General features: G+C 39.4%; 3 protein-coding genes across 3 annotated transcripts in view; all 3 read right to left on the bottom strand.

The window, feature by feature from the left end:
- The window catches only part of csrnp1a (cysteine-serine-rich nuclear protein 1a), an 811199-nt gene that overhangs the window by 251362 nt on the left and 539814 nt on the right, over nt 1–20023 (bottom strand). The gene's annotated exons all lie outside the window — the stretch shown is intronic.
- LOC147846349 (uncharacterized) lies at nt 5758–13455 on the bottom strand. Its single transcript, XM_087240804.1, has 2 exons — nt 9792–13455; nt 5758–5868 (listed from the first exon to the last, which is right to left on the bottom strand). Exon 1 carries the CDS (start codon nt 13453–13455, stop codon nt 10354–10356), a length of 3102 nt encoding a protein of 1033 aa, XP_087096930.1. The 3' UTR covers nt 5758–5868; nt 9792–10353.
- Nucleotides 12587–17425, bottom strand: LOC147846348 (uncharacterized). The gene is made up of 2 exons (XM_087240821.1): nt 17321–17425; nt 12587–17086 (listed from the first exon to the last, which is right to left on the bottom strand). Exon 2 carries the CDS (start codon nt 16457–16459, stop codon nt 14486–14488), a length of 1974 nt encoding a protein of 657 aa, XP_087096947.1. The 5' UTR covers nt 16460–17086; nt 17321–17425; the 3' UTR covers nt 12587–14485.

Genomic DNA, 20023 nt, shown 5'->3' with positions numbered 1-20023 from the left:
TGGGATGTAATCGGTACAAATATGTGACAATTTAAACCGATTGAAATGTTGAATGAAACGCGATACATGTTTTGAGCAGAGGGGGCGCTGTGTTTACAGGCATAATTCTTGCTTTACCTGCAAATAAGAGGGTCAATTGACCACCTATGTACACCCTGCTCTCTGGTTTAGGAAAAGCTTTCCTCTCCACACTAGCCATCTCAGTTTTTATCAGCAGGGGACACTGTAAAAGTGCAAAGATCTCAGCTTATGCCAGAAAACATAAATATGCTAATATTTCTTTTTAAAAATGTAAAATCCCAGCACAGTCACAGTTTTAGTTTGTTTATATTAATGAGCCTTCTTTAGTTTGTATTCCTTTATTTATTTTATTTTTTTTTGGAATCTGAAAATACATTATATTTTGCAAAATTGTGAAGCATTTCAGAAAAAAATTAAAGGGCTCTTTACCTTAAATTTGTTTCAAATAATTTTGTTAAAAATCATGACTAAATCGTGAATCGTATCGAATCGTCAGCACAGCCTATAGCATCCTTCTTAGTACTGAATCAGATCTGCCTTTTCCTGTAGAGGGACAAAGAACAAATCAATGGTGTTAGGATTCACAACAAAGCTGTCACAAAAAATCTACGTTATCAGAAACCTCAGCAGATTTATTCATGGAAAGAGTAACCACGCACACAGTGAAAACAGTGCACAGTCATCAGTACCAGCGACAAGTGGTAAAAACAAATTTAGGTGACTTGTTAAAAAAAAATCACTCCGTACACTACCTTCTGCCAAATCCTTGCCTAGAGTGAATGTTACATCAGCAATATGAAGAGAAGAATGTACACCAACGATCATGTCACCACTCACTAATTCAGACTGTAGATTGATTTTAAGCAACAGAACATTAGCAACTCCCATCTCAAGTGCACTCACTAAAACTGCACTACCAATGCCACATTGTCTGGTCACTGAACTGGCTCGAGGGCCTATACCATCAGGATAACAGAGCACTAATTGATTTTGACTATTTTGACCAATACTTTGGCCACAGATGTTCGGGTACCCGTCACCCAACTTGGTAAATGATTTAATCAGCTAACCATGGGGCCTTACAGGATTTTCAGCGGGAACCACCTCACGAGACTTTAGAATGACTCCCTGGTCTTACGTTAGTCATATGGGACATCCTGCTAAGAGACAAAGAGATCTCTGGAAATTAATGGATACAAATGAAAGACAATCTCTCGTGTATCGATGATAGGGAAAGAATTGCCAAGAGCTGAAACCTATGACGATTTTACAGACGATATTTAGCTCATTTCGCATTAATGTAGAACTATTACATGTTTTAATTACATTATTAAATAAAATGAATAGTATTTTTATTTTTAATCATCATCATTAATAATAAATGAACTACAAATAATTTGACAGCTTCAGCTGTTCACATCAACATCACTTGACCGACACTTTCCGCTCTCTTGCGCTGTTTCTCTCTCACCTCTCATAGCAAATAAGTTTGCAACTTTTGTTGCATAAAAATAATAAGCTAAATAACAAAACTGTTAAAATTTTTAAATAAAATTGAATTAACAAACAAGTTAAATAAAACGATAAAAAAAAAAATGAAAATGAAAGAACTAAGAGCTGAAACCAGCTTAAATGTTCTGCAATAAAATGTAATGCGGTAATTTAATAAACAATCGTTTGTAATTTAGGACTCCTTTGTAACAGTACTACCGGAAGATTCTCTTTTTACAAAAAAAGTAATTTATCTTTTATATCCGGTATTAATAGCCTATTTAAGTTTTAAGGTGGCCTATAACCTATTTTCAGTGCATGCATTGACTGCTCCTTCAAATATACGAAATACACACGAGATATTGTTTTGTGTTTAATTCGATGGTATGATAAACATGGACATGCGCATTCTTCAGAAAATAACCTATTTATTTAATTTAAAAATATGTTAGAGCTATACTTATTTATAGGCTATTAAAATAGGCTATATTTTATTTATTTATTTAAACTAGACTATATTATAGTCAATTACAATCTATATTTTACCATTTGTTTTGCCTTTAACGAATTATTGAACAGATTATTAATAACTTATCAAAGAATATTTTACTGAGCTCAGTGAAAAGTTTTGTATAGATCAAATCGGCTATTTAATACAAAAGGCTATTGCCAAAATGAAACTCTTATTAGAAAAACAATAAACACATATGCCAAGAGCAACATTGTGTTAGATGTCAGCAAATACAAATGTGACACTGTTGATGATCACTTTAGTGATGATTAGACCTGAAGCTACGATTCGCTTTACTGAACAAAAACATGGAAAACTCGTGCAGGTGGCGAGTCCTCCATCCGCCTCCAGTCTGAAAGGACCCTAATGCATCCTTGGTTCTTCCGTGCCGTGCGTAGATAAATATAATTTCATTTGCTTTCATCCATGTATATTATATCCATTTTGCTGCAGTTTTGCAGGCCGCGGATAATGGAAAGAACCTGAAGTCACAATCAAATCCTGTCCTGCGCTGCACTGTTGCATTGAGTCTTGTTTGAAATCATTTTGGTCTCAGCACCTATTCAGCTGTAAGAGCGGTGTAAAACTAGAAAAACTAGAAGTACAAACAGTATTTGTCTTGTAACATTTGAAGTAAGATAGTTACAAGCTTACAAGAGATTTTACCACGTGAAATCAACATTCATTCATTCATTCATTTTCTTTTCGGCTTAGTTCCTTTATTAATCTGGGGTCGCCACAGCGGAATGAACCAACAACTTATCCAGCACGTTTTTACGCAGCGGATGCTCTTCCAGCCGCAACCCATCACTGGGAAACATCCACAAACACTACGAACAATTCTGCCTACCCAATTAATCAACAATTAGGCAACAGCACTACCTACTGTGCCACTGCTTCACCTGAAATCAACATGCAGTCTGTTAATGATTGACCCTTACTTCGATGGTACAGGGCATGGCCCCGCCCTTCATGGCAACTGTTTATTGGAAGATGGACCAAACCAGGTCACTTAAAAGCACCCTGCAACAAGAAAACATTACTTTTTGCATTAGCTGGCTCACGCTCGCTGTTGCTCTTTGCTTCCTCTCGCCTGTCCAGACACTGCACCGCCATGCGATTGGGTCATCACAAACTTTCAATGCAAACCTCTTAAGTTTCCGGAATGCCGAAACCACACGAACTTCTGCAAATCGACTCTCAGCAGTCCGTCAACTAGATAACCTAGGACGACAGCCACTCACAAGCAAAGGAATCCCAAAGACGTCACCGAAGCGAGTCACCGCGCAATCAGGAGCACTGTGCTTCCCTGAGGCCAGCCTGGCAAGGGAAACTCGACTTCCGCAAATGCACAAGTAACAAACAAACGCTGTCTCTTGCTGATCTGGTGCAGATTGATCTTAAGCAGTTAAAGATAAGCCAAAACCCTGCTCTTGTGGTTTCTCAGGTCTGATTTTTAAGATCTAGTAAGAAGTACTAGAATTCATTTGTGGCAGCTGTCAACTTATTTTGCATCCTCTGAACTGCCTTTGTGTGTATGTGTGAATGTGTGTGTGTGCGTTTGTTTGTTGTTTGCTTATTACGTAGTTAGTTTCATGTATCAAAGTGTAGCTCAATAAATCTTTGTTCTCATTTTGTAAGAACTGTGTTCGTGTTTATGGACTTCTAAGTCATATCCTCGAGCTGTAGATTTTGTTTCCTTGCTAAAAGTTAACCCAATACTGTGTTATGTTATTATTGTTGAAAAGGGAAATAATATAAACGAGATTGGTAAGATACAATGTCTTCTATTTGCTGGACAAATGGTAGATAAAGTGTGAATCTTTTGATCTGATTGAATCCGATTCATTGAAATGAGCTAAGAAATCCCTGATCGATCTTTTAATGTAGGTTGATCCCCTACAATAGTGAAAACGTTGTTGATAGTGATGTTAGGGGCTTGAGACGACTTTAAATGCTAAAATCATGAACACCATACACAGACTCAATTACTAGATCAGCAGCAAGTGGCTCTGAAGCGTAATAACTACAAAAACAAGAAAGGCAAAAAAGTTGCAGGTCCACAACCTACCCAACAACTAGTATAAATAGGGCAAATACTTGCTTAGGATGCAAGAAGTCACTCACACAAAAGCAAATCCAGATAAATCACGAAATAAACGGTGTGGCCACTTCTTTCCATACTAAACAGCTGAAAAACATAATCAAACAATTTAGGAATAGTCCTCAATTATGTTACAGCCACAGTCATAACACAAATAAAGGTAAACCAAAAGGGATCAGTCCAGGGTTATTTATTAAAATAAGAAATTTATAACAAAGTATGGAAGGAATCAAAATAAAACTAAGGCTGATCACAAATAAAAGAACAACTCAAAGAAAGTAATCAAAAACTGTTGAGGGCAACAAAATAGCAAAAATAAATAATCAAATACATGGACATGTAACAATGACCAATATGATCAGTCTGGATTGGTCAAGAGACCCGAAAGTCAGCAGACTTTACTAAGTTACCATATGCAAAAAACAATTAATTACTGTACATGGGCTACCATCTCTCTCATGACTTCGATCTTACTACTTTGAAAAATAGAGAATTGTCTACCTTTGACTCCTCTGGGCAAACAAAGTGCCACTTCAAGCCATTGAACAAGAAGTGCAGTCAGGCTGGATACAGAAATCCAACTTGACTTCAGAGATTCCCCAGCAGCTGTGGACGCACTTCCCCAAATGCTGCACAGACGTGAGCTACCTTTAAGTTCAGGTCAGAAAAAGAAGAATCAGACATGTCTTTTTTTTTAATCATAGTGACATTGCCACATCGCCCTGTACTGTGGCCACAGTATTAGAAAAAATTTGTTTTTACAGCTTGCAGCTCACATGTAATTGTTGACAGATCGTCAGCCAGTACAGTTTGCAACTCGGGGCACAGAATCCCTGCAATATCATTGCATAGAGAAGACAAAAGTTCAGCTTTAAGAGCTGTGTTGTCGACTGGGAGCTCCATATGCACCTCTGGGCTATCAGGGCTGAGGCAAAGCGAGCCCATCAGAAAGTACAGGCTGCTGATGAGACTATGATGGATTAGCAGCTTTACTGGGTTTGTTCTTAATATTTCAACATAAAAACAAGTTAGTTTTTATGGACATTAAGTAAACAACGCTTGTAGGCTTGTTGGAGGGAACAAAAAAGGCTCAAGACTGAAATATTGATATGCATGCTGCAGGAGAAACTGAAAACGCGACTTACATCTTAGCTCCTCAAACCAGAAGTCTTAAAACAGTTAGGAGTTTCAGTATCAGGAGACAGATTAGCTCATCCCCTTTAAAAGAACAGCCAATAGTGTTTTGTTTTCTCATAGCTCTGCCAGTGAGAGTGGTTGAGCTCAAGCGCATCAAATGAAAAACAAATGTGAAGCGTCTTAAAGGGGGTGGGGTATGTCAGATACTAGGAAGCATTGATTGGTCAGGATTAGAAGAGAAACTGCAGTATGAGCTGACGTGAAACAAATCGTTGATCCATTGTGTCAAGTGAAAAGCTTTAGATGTTTATATAAGTTTTATATTTTCTCAAGGCAAATTGTCATTGTTTTGGAGCACACAAGATAAAAGATATACTTAAAACTAACAGACTGAAACTAACATCTAAAAATGTTTTATTTTAATTTCATGGAACCTTTAAGTTCGTAATTCCATGATTCGACCACTCCAAGAGATTAGAAACCAAAACAGTCTTGTAGCTCCCTCCAGCAACAAACGAGCAAGAGTTTTGGTTTCTACTGACTGATTTATTTTCATAGCAAGTCTTCAGTTCTCAACATAGAGCAAACCACAAGACATCAGGGGGCTATTCCAGAAAGCAGGTTATGTGACATACACGGGTAAGTTTGAGAGTAAGTAGGTGGATAACCTCAACTTTGGTTCCAAAATCGGAGGTAACTTCTGGTTATGTTAAGTAGCCATAGCAACTTACTCTCTGAAGATAACCTGCTCCGGAGCAGGTTATGTTCAGAGAGTAAGTTGCTATGTTTCAGAGTTTGTCCGTTTTAGAGAGTTTACTGAGCATTGCGTGCTCTTTTGATGAGAATATTTATGGATGTGGACACACAGATACAAGTTTTTTCGTTGTGAGAGGGTTATAAGTGCATAGTTTTTTTCATAACCAAATTTATATTGTCAATGTATTTAATAAACCTTTTTGAAATCAAATGTGACAAACCGCGGGTCTGCACTTACCATGAAAAACATTCAGTGCAGCTCTTTGTATTCGCGTCAGGGCATTTTAGGCAACTGTACAATGTGGCAGTAGGACCACCTGTACAGTATGCCTGGCACTGAACTGTTTTTTACACTTTTGTACAGATCCTTGGCAGGCCCGGATTAAGAACTCAGGGGCCCCTGGGCACATTATCTTGTAAGGCCCCCTACCTGGCCGCACCCCTATAGTTGAATTTAAAAAATAAGAATAATATAATAATTTTTAAATAAAATGAATCTATAATTTGTTGCCCACATATTTAAATAAATGATATATAGTACATATGGATTTATAGTCTGCAAAGATTTAAATTATTTTTCAAAGCATTAAATAAAAATACTAATAAAACTACACATATATATATATATATATATATATATATATATATATATATATATATATATATATATATATATTTTTTTTTTTTTTTTTTTTTTAAGGGTATTTTAGTGTATTGCTTTTACAAACTTATAAAGCATATTATTGCCATGGCATATAACGCACAATGCTTCTCCAATCCAGTTATATGAATCTGAGTTCTATGAATCTGAGTCTTTCTCATAATACAAACACTAATTTACTGTCTCTCTCTACTCTTCTCGTGATGAAGACTTGATTATAAACCTAAAAGTATCCGAAATCACAGACACTATACCTCTTCTCTCCCCTCTCTCTCCTCTTCTGGGCCTTTCTCTCTCTCTCCCTTTCTGTCTGTCTCTCACACGATGAATCCAGTCCGCGCTGCGCTGCCGTTAGCCTCCTCTGCCTGGTTAATGCTAGCTACTCATCATTTAAAGTTAACGTCTTCTTCTGTACCCTCATTCTCCTGATCATGGGTCTGTTTAAAGAAGGTGTGTATGGAAAATGCCTCAATAAAGATGCCTCCTCTCCTCTTTCTCTCGCGTTTGCTAAATCCACTTGTCCACTCATTTTTGATCTATGACAGATATAACGTTACACTACAGTCCGCTCAGTTTAGTGCGGGTTATTACAAAACTGACGTTTCCGCGCTTGACCAATTACAGCATTCTGTTTAGTTAAAGAAAGAAAGGCAATTTAAATATAATAATAATATTAATGTGTGATCGCGATTTTTTTGCTCAGAGGAAATACAGTTGTCTTAGCAATAGAGTTTTTGAAGAGAGGGAGGCGCGGCAGGCGCCTATAATAAGGCTAAACATTATTAAATACCCACGAGACACTTGTGACTTTATATCACATTTGCATTATTTTTAAAAAATGTTTCTTTCCTGTTAAAAATAAATATATTTCCAATCTGATATGTAATGGGGAGAAAAAAAAGTAGCACGAGTTCAGCTGATGGTGGATTCGAACCGATGTTATTATTAATCGCGTCAAAAGATGATAACGTGTGCCTTACAAGGTGCGCCACTGCGGCTACATTAATTGACTGCTTTTTACTCATCTTGTCTCTATCAATCAGGCATCGATGGGCGTAAACCCTGAATAGCTAGATGCGCTATTTGCAATTAGCCTAAAAAGACACTCCGAAATTGTCTTTTTTTCTCCCCCCTCGCAGGGGCCCCTGGTGCGCACGGGCCCCTGGGCCTGTGCCCATAAGGCCCATTGGTTAATCCGGCCCTGATCCTTGGTCATACATTACTGGGTATTATTACACAGTTAATTCAGAGCACGGTAATAGCGTAGTGGACAGTGCGTCTATAATGAACAACGGAGCGCACAACGGAGCGAGTTCGAATCTCACTTACAGATCTTGTGTTTTTTTCTCTCCTTCTGCACCCTCACATTTTTCTGTATCATATTATAAGTGGCAGCTTTGTCTTTTGTAGGAAAATATATCTTTAATTTAAGATGTAGGACGTCGTTCTTATATATACACATTCACGCACACACACCTACATTTTTTAATATAATATTTTTTTCAGGGTTTCTAAATGCTATTGTGTGCATTAATTGCAGCCGATTTTAAAGCTCCATCAGTCACTAAAGGACACTGATAATATAACATTTGTCCAAAGTATAAGTGTGCAGGTACAACCTTATTTTCTATCCTTAATCTTTTGGTGTTTCAACTATTAAACTCATTACTGCTTCCACTTACCAGCTCATCACACACCCCACCTCATCACTATGTTGAGGCTAAATGGCTGATTTTCAGGAAGTAATGATTCAAGTGTATAACACAAATATAGTAAAAAAAAACTATAAAGCAAATGTTGCTTAACACAATGTTTATTTTTATTATATTTGTATTATAAAATAGAATCATTACTGGGCACTACATTGTTACTTGCTGGAGGACAAAAGATACTCTTTTCTGCCTTATACGATGACACGTACCTGCAGCCTGACCCAGAGGAAATCTCAGTGACCCAAGCAGACAAAACAGATGGAAGAGTGCTAAAAAAATATAATTAGTCAAAAAAACTATGTTTAATCAAATATTTTGGTCTGTTCATTTCTTCATTTCCTGAAATAAAATGAATGATTTTGTACACTGCTTTATACACACACCTTTCAACGTGTAACATATTTTTCATATACATTTCTCACCTTAAGTTGATGCTCATGTGACTTTATCTTTGATGGACCTTATACAGCTACTTTATAATTTAAATATGTAGATAAAAGATTTTGTGATCCAAGAGTAATATTCAAATATGGAAAAGTGCAGAAAATTCTTACACTGCTTGTTAGTTGAGGCAGAAGGAACTTCGTCTGCATGCAAAATAAAAAGAACCTAAAGCTATCTGACAACAATCACTTACAACAGTGACAGAGTGTGTGCTTTAAGTCAAAAACTCAACCACTGAAAAGCCTTTATTATAGGACACAGCAGTTAGACAGGCCTCTTTCTATTAGCTGCATGACAGAAAGAATATTCTAGAGTGTTAAATAAAGAGCTCCAGTAATTAAATATTACCTTTTATGATAATGTTTCTGTGTTTAATGACTTTGGACAGAGTTCTAGCTCCAGAAAGATTACAATTTCTATAAGCCTTATTAGTCAATACACATATTGTGGCCTTAAGAAATTAATGGCAAGAAAAATAAATGCATGAATGGTTACACAACATACTCAAAAATGATGTTAAAGAGTAGTTTAATTTATCATTACAATAAAATGGAGGATGGCATGTGTAATTTAATGAACTAATACATTTTCTTATTATTTATTTTTTCTTTTCTTATCTATTTCTTATTCTATATTTCTTTCCTTCGTTAAAGCAGATGTGTAATCTCTGTGTTTAAAACCTCCAGCTTCGCCTCTGTAAAGTGCGTTGCCCTTTTTTTCTCACCGTGACTTTCTATGGTGACTCGTGAATTCGGCGATCTACTGAAAATGCCTTCAGGTGTGTGCCGTGCACGCGCATTAACCCGCGGTTATCTTCAGGAGGTTGATTTAACTAACTCTTGTCACCTGTTTTGGAACCAACATACTCGCGGTAAGCAGGTTTTGGGTAAATCAACCGAGAGTTTAGGTTTTAGCAGATGGTAAGTTAACCCAGCTTTCTGGAATACCCCCCAGGGGTGTACCAGACGTAAGAACTAAAAAACATACAACAATGAATTACAACAGTGCATTTCCATATCAAATTAATCCAAATCACCACATTAAGGTCACACATAACACTGGATCACATAATCTTAACTAATACAATTTAACTTTATAAATAGCACCGCTCATAAACAAACAGTTAAATGCACACACCAAACAAACAGCAACAACAACACCACACTTCAAATCAAACAAAACCAACAAATCATACAAAACAAACATACCTCATTGGCTGGTTACGGAAGGGAGAAACTCAAGAAAAGCATAAGCATTCCTTAGCTTGTTGAATGCTTGGAAGTGAATGCATTTGTCTCTCTACTCACAGTGGTGCATCATTTTTATAGTTCCCCCTGAAATTAGCTCCGCCTTAATTAGTTCCTAGGTGAACTGGCATAAGATCTTAAACACACATGACATCTGCTACACTCCCACCAAATCACTTGTGATTTTTTCCTTTTTTATAAATCACACTTAAACACAATTATGAAAATTAATGCAACCCATGAAGTGATAGTGTGAAATCAAGCGGTCTTCAATCAGCTTCAAGAAGAATGACTACCTTCTGTATTGGACGCTCAAGGTAACTTGGTTTAGACAATCGCTTACCCTTTCCATCAAGCGAAGAGTCACTCATTAACAACTTGACTTGTCTCACTTTGCCATCCTTTCCTTGGTACACGTCTACCACCTTTGCCAATTTCCACTCGTTACGTGGTAAAACATCATCTTTAAGGATAACTATGTCATTCACTTTAACATTCCTGCGATTCTTATTCCATTTCTGTCTTTGCTGAAGATTTAAAAGATACTCCTTTCTCCAGCGCGACCAGAAGTTGTTGACTAAATACTGCACTTTGCGCCATCGTTTACGGAGATAAAGATCTTCTTTGACAAACTCTCCAGGTGGTGGTTCCACAATCATAGACTTCATTGTCAAGATGTGATTTGGGGTAAGAGGTTCTGGACCTAGAGGGTCATTTAAATGCTCAACAGTCAAAGGCCTGCTATTCACAATAGCCATAACCTCATACAACAGAGTTCGCAGGGAAGTACTGTCAAGTGCCCCAGGACATTGGTCAAGAACAGAAGTCAAAACATTTCTTACGGTACGGATCTGTCTTTCCCAGACACCTCCCATATGACTTGCTGATGGAATGTTCATGATCAACTCGCAGCCAAGTTTCTTTATCTGCCCTTGATCCATTGTTTTCAATGTGCTCATAAATTCTCTGCTTGCCCCCACAAAGTTCGTACCCTGATCACATCGAATTTGGCGAACTGTTCCACGAATGGCTATAAAGGAGCGGAGAGCATTAATAAATGCATCAGTAGACAGAGCATCAAGCATTTCAATGTGTATGGCTCTGGAACACATACAAGTCAACAATAACCCATAGCGTTTGAGTTGCCTTCTACCATCGGTAACATAAAAAGGTCCAAAACAATCCATTCCACACAATAGAAAAGGTGGAGTTGGCTGCACACGATCTTCAGGAAGATCAGCCATTTTCTGTTCTTCTACACACCTTCTAAATTTCCTACATTTCAGGCATTTGTATATGTGAGAAGAAACAGCACTACTGCATCCAAGAATCCATATACCATTGGACCGAAGTTCATTCACGGTCATTCCTCGCCCTTGATGTTGTACTCGTTCGTGATAATGTTTGATTAGTAATGCTGAGAAATGATTTTTCCTTGGAAGAATGGCAGGATATTTTACGTCTAAATGAAGAGTTGCATTTGCCAAGCGACCTCCAACTCGCAGTATGCCTTGATTATCCAGGAAAGGACTTAACTTGTACAACTGGCTTTTGGTTTGAGCATCAGATGTAAATGCTAGTTGTTTCTTGAGACTCGTCATTTCATGGGAAAAGGTTGCTTCTTGAACTAACCGAATGATAAAGAGCTCAGCATCTTTCCTTTGCTCCAAAGTAGTAGGTTCAAAAGCTTTGGATTCAAAACCTTTAGCTTCTCTTACATACCGTTTAAGTCTGGCAATGGCCTTCACCATCCTTGCCCAGTCCGAGAATTTGAGAAGACGTTCTGACCATGATTTTTCTTTATTTGCTTGGATATTGAAAACTTGAACCTTTCGAAGCTCTGGATCATTACTTGTGATCACATCTCCCACCTTAACTTCATCACTGGGAAGATCTTTCTGCCACAAGAATTTTGGTCCCTTGAGCCAACTTGACGCCACTAGTTGTTCAACCATAAAACCTCTAGAAGCAGAATCTGCAGGATTGTCTTCAGTGCCTACATATTTCCATTGATTCGATTCAGTACTTAACTTGATACGTTGAACACGATTAGCTACAAAAACTTGGAATCTCCTGACATCATTGTTGATGTATCCCAGAACTACCTTAGAATCAATCCAGAAATATTCCTGTAAATCCTTAATGTCCAATTCTTTCTTCAGCATATCACTGACCCGTACAGCGACCACTGCAGCTGAAAGTTCTAGTCTTGGAATAGTAGTTATTTTTGTTGGTGCAACTCGTGACTTTCCCATGACGAAAGAGCAATGAACCTCACCTGATGCACTGACTGTTCGAAGATAGGAGCATTCCCCATATCCTGAGATGCTAGCATCTGAGAAATGATGGAGTTCAAAACGAATGGCTTCGTTACTTATCTGTGGAACATAACATCGTGGGATCTTCACATCAGCTAAATTTGGCAGATCTAAAAGCCAACGTTCCCATTGAGATTGCAAGTCTTCAGGCAATGAATCGTCCCAACTAGCCTTGTTGTAGCACAGCTGTTGTAGGATCTTCTTGCCCACCAAAATGAATGGTGCCATAAATCCAAGTGGATCAAACACAGATGCTATCGTTGACAACAATCCTCTGCGAGTAAATGGATGTTCCTTTACAATGACTCTAAACTGGAATTCATCAGATGCAATTGACCATTGAACACCAAGTGCTCTCTCCACATACATCTCACCCAGATCCAGATCCAAATCCTTTACTCCTTTAGCAAGATCCTCTTGAGGAATTGAAGCGATAACATTCTTACTGTTGGAAATGAACTTGTGAAGTCGAAGTTTCCCAGTGCTACAGAGTTTCTTAGCTTCAGTCACAAGGGCAATTGCTTCAGCTTCAGTTGGCACACTTACTAATCCATCATCAACGTAAAAGTTCCTTTGGATGAACCTAATAACATCTTCAGTGAACATTCCTTTTCCTTCAGCAGCAAGATGTTTAAGACCATAATTTGCACAACCTGGGGAAGAAGCTGCACCAAATAAATAAACTTTCATTTTATACACTGAGGGTTGAGCTTCCAAATTGCCGTTGTCCCACCATAAGAATCGAAGATAATCTCGGTCCTCTGCTTTGACATGAAACTGATGAAACATGCGTTCTATGTCACACATAATGGCAACTGGATTTTTCCTGAAACGACACAAGACACCCACTAGAGTATTTGTCAGCTCTGGGCCTGTCAAAAGATGGTCATTTAAAGAAGTTCCTTGAAACCTTGCAGAACAATCAAAAACAACTCTAATTTTTCCAGGCTTTTTTTGGATGATACACTGCATGATGAGGAATGTACCATGCTGAACATTTCTCAGCTTCTTCAGGTGGAACCTTCTCAGCATCTCCACAGGCAATGATTTCATTCATGAAAGCAGTATAATCACTGTAATACTGCATATCCTTCTTAAATCTTCTTGCCAAACAGTTGAGACGATATACTGCACAGACTTTATTGTTTGGCAAGTTAGGCCTGTCACCTTTAAATGGTAGTGGCATCTCATAATGTCCAGCCTTATTTAATGATGTACCTGCTTTCATTTTCCCTAGGAATCGAAGATCCTCTTGAGACATACAGCAATCCTCAGATTCTTGCTCACAAAAATCAGATTCAAACACCCTGATGACATCTATTGGAGAAACCACTTCTTTGATTTGTGTTCGACAGAGATAGTGCACCTTCGTTTTGAGATTGACAGAAGCAGGTATACTTGGCATTACTTGCCTCACAATAATCTGATGACTTGTTCCATAAATATCGCCAGAGTCAACACATGGATTACCATGACCAATTACACTCCATCCCAAATCGGTCCTCTGTGCAAAAGGTTGATTTCCTTCACCAGCCACCACCTCTCGTGGAAGAGCCTGTGGACAGTTGTATCCAATTAATAAGCCAACATCACAACCTTGTCGAGGAGCAAGGACATCTGCAATATGTTCAAGATGAGGCCATACTCTTGCTGTTTGTGGTGTAGGAATGTGATCTTTGCTGGCAGGAACAAACTCTCTTGAATAGGTTGTTGGCAGAGGAATCCTAGTTTTCAAATAAAATCCTCTAACTTGAAGACCCTTCATTTTAAAACAAGGAACGACTGTAATCTTTGAAGCCATAGTTGCAAGTTTCAATTGAACTGCTTCCTTCTTAACATTCAGTGCATGTGTAGTCTCTTCAAGAATAAAGGTTGTATCACTTTGTGTATCAAGGAGAGCATATACTAGAACCTCTTTCTCTGGTTCAGATGTTGTAGACACCCATACAGGTATAATAGAAGAAGTGCAGGTATTATTAATTTCTTGCATTACCTGGTTCGAAGTTGCCTCATTTAGAACTCTTGTGTGTCTATGCTGATAAGGATCTGTACTCTTCTTAAAGCTTTCAGTCACCCCATGATTTCAAACACTCCTTGAACGATCTTCATGAAGACAGGTAGGATGGTTTTTTGCACAAATGTCACAGACACTTCTGTTTTGACAAATCCTTGATTGATGTCCAGGCTTCAAACATCCAAAGCATAACATCTTCTTATAGACAAACTTGTGTCGTTCAACAACTGTCTTCTCCATGAACTTATGACATTTATGAAGACTATGATCATTTTTTTGACAAAAAACACAACTCACCAAGACGAGGTTGTCTCCACCAGAATTAGTCGCCAACACCTTTCCCACAGAGCTTCGAGTCTTCAACGTCCTTGTTCCTTCTTTATCGCTTGATTTCAGAGCATAAAGTGATGTTATAGGATTGCACACAATCTTGGCTTCCTTTGTGAGGAACTTAACAAATTGGCTGAAACTTGGAAATGTTTTAGTATTTTCTTCAGTTTCCATCACCTCTCTATTCCATCTTGAAGTTAACCAATCAGGCAGCTTGGCAAGAATTTTTTGGTTCTCATTACAATCATTTAACACTTCAAGTTCTTTAATTTGAGGAATGGCAGCCTCACAACTACGAAGGAAATCTACAAACTCTTGTAGTTCCAAACTTTCCTTGGGACCAATCTTTGGCCAAGCATAAAGCTTCTCTCGAAATGATTTGGCTATAAGAAATGGATTTCCATATTTTTCTTCCAAAATCTTCCAAGCTGAACAATAAGCCGAATCTGTTCCAAGAAGAAAATGGCCTTCAAGAGCCTTTTTGACAGAATCTCCTACATACCTCCGTAGATAGAAAATCTTCTCCACTGCAGGAATGGATTTCTTCTCTATTAACATTTGAAAGGACGTTTTCCAATCATTGAACTTAAGTGGATCCCCATTAAAAACCATTGGTTCTGGCACAGGAAGTCGATCGACTCTCATAGATTCAGTCAAAGCCTTGACAAGAGAAGTATTATCTATTTGTGGAGTTGTCACTGTTGGCTGTAAAGTGACATTTTTTGTTGACAAATTATCAGGTCTGTGGTGTCTTTTATCCACATGGATTTCTTTAAATTCACAGTCATGAGACAAGTCACTCAAAAGTTCATCATCTTCTGAAGCTTCACTCTGTTCATATATCTGCATACGTGCTTTAGCTGCATTTAACTTCTTAACTGTCTCCAAACGTTCCAGTTCGCGGCATTTATCTTCTAATAACTTACGTCTAGCTGCATTTTCCACCTCATGCTGAGCTTTCACCTTAGCCTCTTCTTCACGGCGTTTCAAATCATCAGCTTCTTGTTCAGCTATACGCTTCTTATCTTCAGCTTCAAGCTTCTGAAGTTCCTTAAACTGACGATCCTGTTCCTTTAAGACTTCTAAAGTGGCTTCATTAGCAGCAACCTCAGCAGCAGCTTCTTGTTTTTTGGCAGCAGATAAACTTGAAAACTTAGAAGATCTTGACTTACTTTGAGACGATGTAGATGTTCTAGAAATCCTTGTGCCCACACTGACCTCTTCAGATAACTCAATGTCACTCCATCCAGACTCCATTTCCTTATTCCCTTCGAAATAATGCTTCACCAAAACCTCCATTTTCTTTGTGACTGCTTCACAATGGTCTACTCGGCGGCGTGTATCATGGTCAGGAATACTCAAATGGCGTAGATCTTCATACCCAGTGCCTACAACTGCAGAAGCCTTTGTCATTCTTACCATAACATCTTGTAATGATTCAATTGAAGAAGACTCAGATAATAACCACTTTACTTCTTTGACAAGAGATTTCCATTTATCATAACTGACCTTGAATCTCTGTTCATACCTTTCCAACTTCTCTTCTTGCAACTTCTGACCCTTTTCAGTCAGCTTACGAGTCCTCTTTCCTCTTCGTAGCTCAGTCTCCACAGCATCAGAAGTTTCCGTTGCCACCTTACTTCTCACTGAGGGCTGAGTTGCAAGTTGCTGATTCACTCTATCATCCATGGGCCACTCACCTAAATCTGACATTGTTTAAATTTCTCCTTTATCACTTCTAAAATCCTTTTCTTTATTATTTATTCCTTAATTTAAAGTGAAGACCATAAATCATGCCTTAATCTGATTAAACACTGAAAGTGAAATTTACCCTTATTTCACAGCAATAGAAACAGGCAGTTAAACAGTACTTAATTTACATACAAGTCAATAATAAACCACCAACATTTTGAAAGGAACATGACAATATTAAACACTAAACAATACTTAAAGTCTTTGCAGCCATTAACCACAGTTAGGTACCTTTAATCACACTTAACTGCACCACTCTTACTGCTGGTCTTGACTTGTGCTGCTCTTCAAGTTATGCTTGCGTCTCCATATTACACCGGCAATGTCCTTTCCTTCTGATATTGCTGAACCATGTATAATTTCACTTCGTTGCTTTGCACAACAGAATACTTGACTGAGTTCATTGGTTAAATTGTCCTGCTTCTTCTTTCATACTCGCAATGAGCCTTGAGTTCTTACTGTAGCTCCCTCCAGCAACAAACGAGCAAGAGTCTTTGGTTTCTACTGACTGGTTTATTTTCATAGCAAGTCTTCAGTTCTCAACATAGAGCAAACCACAAGACATCAGGGGTGTACCAGACGTAAGAACTAAAAAACATACAACAATGAATTACAACAGTGCATTTCCATATCAAATTAATCCAAATCACCACATTAAGGTCACACATAACACTGGATCACATAATCTTAACTAATACAATTTAACTTTATAAATAGCACCGCTCATAAACAAACAGTTAAATGCACACACCAAACAAACAGCAACAACAACACCACACTTCAAATCAAACAAAACCAACAAATCATACAAAACAAACATACCTCATTGGCTGGTTACGGAAGGGAGAAACTCAAGAAAAGCATAAGCATTCCTTAGCTTGTTGAATGCTTGGAAGTGAATGCATTTGTCTCTCTACTCACAGTGGTGCATCATTTTTATAGTTCCCCCTGAAATTAGCTCCGCCTTAATTAGTTCCTAGGTGAACTGGCATAAGATCTTAAACACACATGACATCTGCTACAAGTCTTATAATTACTATAAGTAAACACATTTAGAATAAAGATATGTGAGGAAAAATCTTTACGGACTTATAATTCTAGCCGTATTTGGTGTACCCAATAATACATCAGCAGTTTTGATTCAAGAGGATGGGCATGCTGATATCTCTAGGGAGTATTTGAGATCTTTATGACTACTGGAGACTCTTTCAGACAGAGTTGAGGTGGCAGTATGAGATGCTGGACACCTGAGAGAGAATACAAGTGTACATCTTACCAAACCAACCGGAGATAGGATCTTTTGAGGAAGAGAGGACAATGATCTCTGTAGGACACCTTACTCTTTATCTTTTCATGGAGGGTCGATGTAGGACACAGTTTTTCAGCATTTCATCTTCTTCAGCGTTCCTATAGTGCAGAGGTAAAGACTCCAGATTCCTCCAGAGTGGAAACTGAAAAATAAAATATACTGTATTACTGCTTTTCTTGTACTATTGTGCTATTTTGCATTCTGGGTCTCTTGCAGCTAAAAGAATGTATACAATTGTTAATGTTGCTAATCTATGTACTGTAACGAGCAATTATATGCCACGTCGCCCTGGTCGCAAATTGCACCCAGCTGGACCTTCATCAAGCCAGGATCGTACACAGCTGGAGCACATCAAGCGGAGAGACATATAAGCCCAACCTACGCCAGGAGAAGATGAGCTTCATTCCTTCTATGACTCCCTGTGCTAATGCTTGTCTCTCTGTCTCTCCTTAGCGGACTCCAGCTCGTGACGATCCTGCACCCGACTACTCACCGTCCTTCACCTACTTCCCGGAGCACCAGAGCACCTCACCCTAAAGAAGAGCACCTTTTACAACACATTCACTTTGTAAATAAAGCACCCTCCGGGGACTTGTCTGTAAACTCATCCTGTTGTGCCGCTGTTTTCCCTCTGCCTCGCTACAACTGGTGGAGAATGCGCGCTTTTTCAGAGGGAAAAAAATTCAGCACTTACCAGTAAGAAGAAGTAACCACTGAATTTTCTCTGTTTTTCTTCTGTTTACAGACAGGCATCCGCTCTCTCTCTCACTCACGCTCTCTTACTCGGCTGTCATCCTCTCCTGAGTCATGTCGATCGAAGAGGTAGTACGCCATCTAGCGGAAATATCAAGAAGACAACAAGTGATAACTGAACAACTCACCGCCAGACAAGACCGAATGGAACAACAGCTCCGCCAAGCGGCCGGTTCCAGCCAGTTCTCTGAGGTGAGCGCCCATAGATTTATCACAAAACTCAGCGACCTGGATGATATTGATGCTTACCTGCACACCTTTGAGGTAATTGCGGAAAGAGAGAGATGGCCGAAGGAAAGTTGGGCGAGGATGCTAGCGCCATTCCTGACTGGAGAAGCTCAAAGAGCTTATTTCGCATTAGAGACACCGAAAAATGACGACTATAAAGCATTAAAAAAGGAGATACTCGCCAGAATGGGACTCTCCAATATAAGCGCAGCACAACAATTTTCTCAGTGGTCCTATGATGACAAACAGCCGGTTCGGACCCAAGCAGCCAACTTATCCAGATTGGGAAGATTATGGTTACTGGGAGGAGATCCAACCGCAGTCCAGGTCGCTGAGAAAGTAGTCATTGAAAAGATGATGAGGGCGCTACCCAGACGGCTCCGCACACTTACCAGCATGAGGAACCCCGACTCGCTGGCCGCTTTGGTGGAGGCGGTCGAGCTGGCGGAAGCTCACGTGGCCCGGGAGACTGGGGAGAGAGCGGCTCTGCCACCCCGGAGGGTAAATGCGCCATGGCGACCGGTGGAGGGCACAACAAGACCAGGCAGCAGACCGGCGGTCCCCAGCCCAGTCGACGAGCCGATGCCCACAGAGCCAACATCTCACTCGACCCCGGCCTGGATAGCAGGGTGCGTGGTACATCGCAACGTCCCTCCCGAAGCTCCCACCCGTAAAGTATGCATAGACGGGAAAACACAGACGGCCACATTGGATACAGGAAGTGCAATAACCCTGGTTCATCCAAAAACATTAAAATATCATCAGGAAGGAAAAAGCCGAATCCCGATTACATGCGTACACGGGGATACCCGCCACGTTCCATCCCAAAAAGTCACCATAGCGACGAAGTCGGGAAGCTGGCGCATCGAAGTAGGAGTGGTTCCAGATCTTCCAGTACCCCTTCTTCTGGGTAGAGATTGGCCGGGGTTCGATGATCTCCTCACCCACCATCAGGCTCGATCGGCTCGGACAAAGAAGAACAGCAAGGGACGGGCTCAACGGGACCGCCAAACAGCGCTGATGGCCACCGAGAGCGACAGAGGGGGTGAGTCATCATCGGCTAACCTGTACTATGATCTTTTTCAACAGATTACCGCAGGTGGCGATTTCGGGAGAGCACAACGTGAAGACGAAACGTTGAAGCACTGCTGGCCACAAGTCCGGATCATAGACGGTAACGAACGGTTTCCCAGCCCTCACCCCCTCCCACATTTTATTGTTCAAAATGGTCTGCT

This window comes from Danio rerio, chromosome 2, assembly GCF_052040795.2.
Source record: "Danio rerio strain M-AB ecotype USA chromosome 2, GRCz13ab, whole genome shotgun sequence".
Taxonomy (NCBI): Eukaryota; Metazoa; Chordata; class Actinopteri; order Cypriniformes; family Danionidae; genus Danio; species Danio rerio.
This window is presented reverse-complemented; position numbering and strand designations above follow the sequence as displayed.

Bases quoted from the DNA above. Each gene is read 5' to 3' on its own strand.
- LOC147846348 (XM_087240821.1), bottom strand. From the start codon at position 16,459: ATGTCAGATTTAGGTGAGTGGCCCATGGATGATAGAGTGAATCAGCAA.
- LOC147846349 (XM_087240804.1), bottom strand. From the start codon at position 13,455: ATGAAATCATTGCCTGTGGAGATGCTGAGAAGGTTCCACCTGAAGAAG.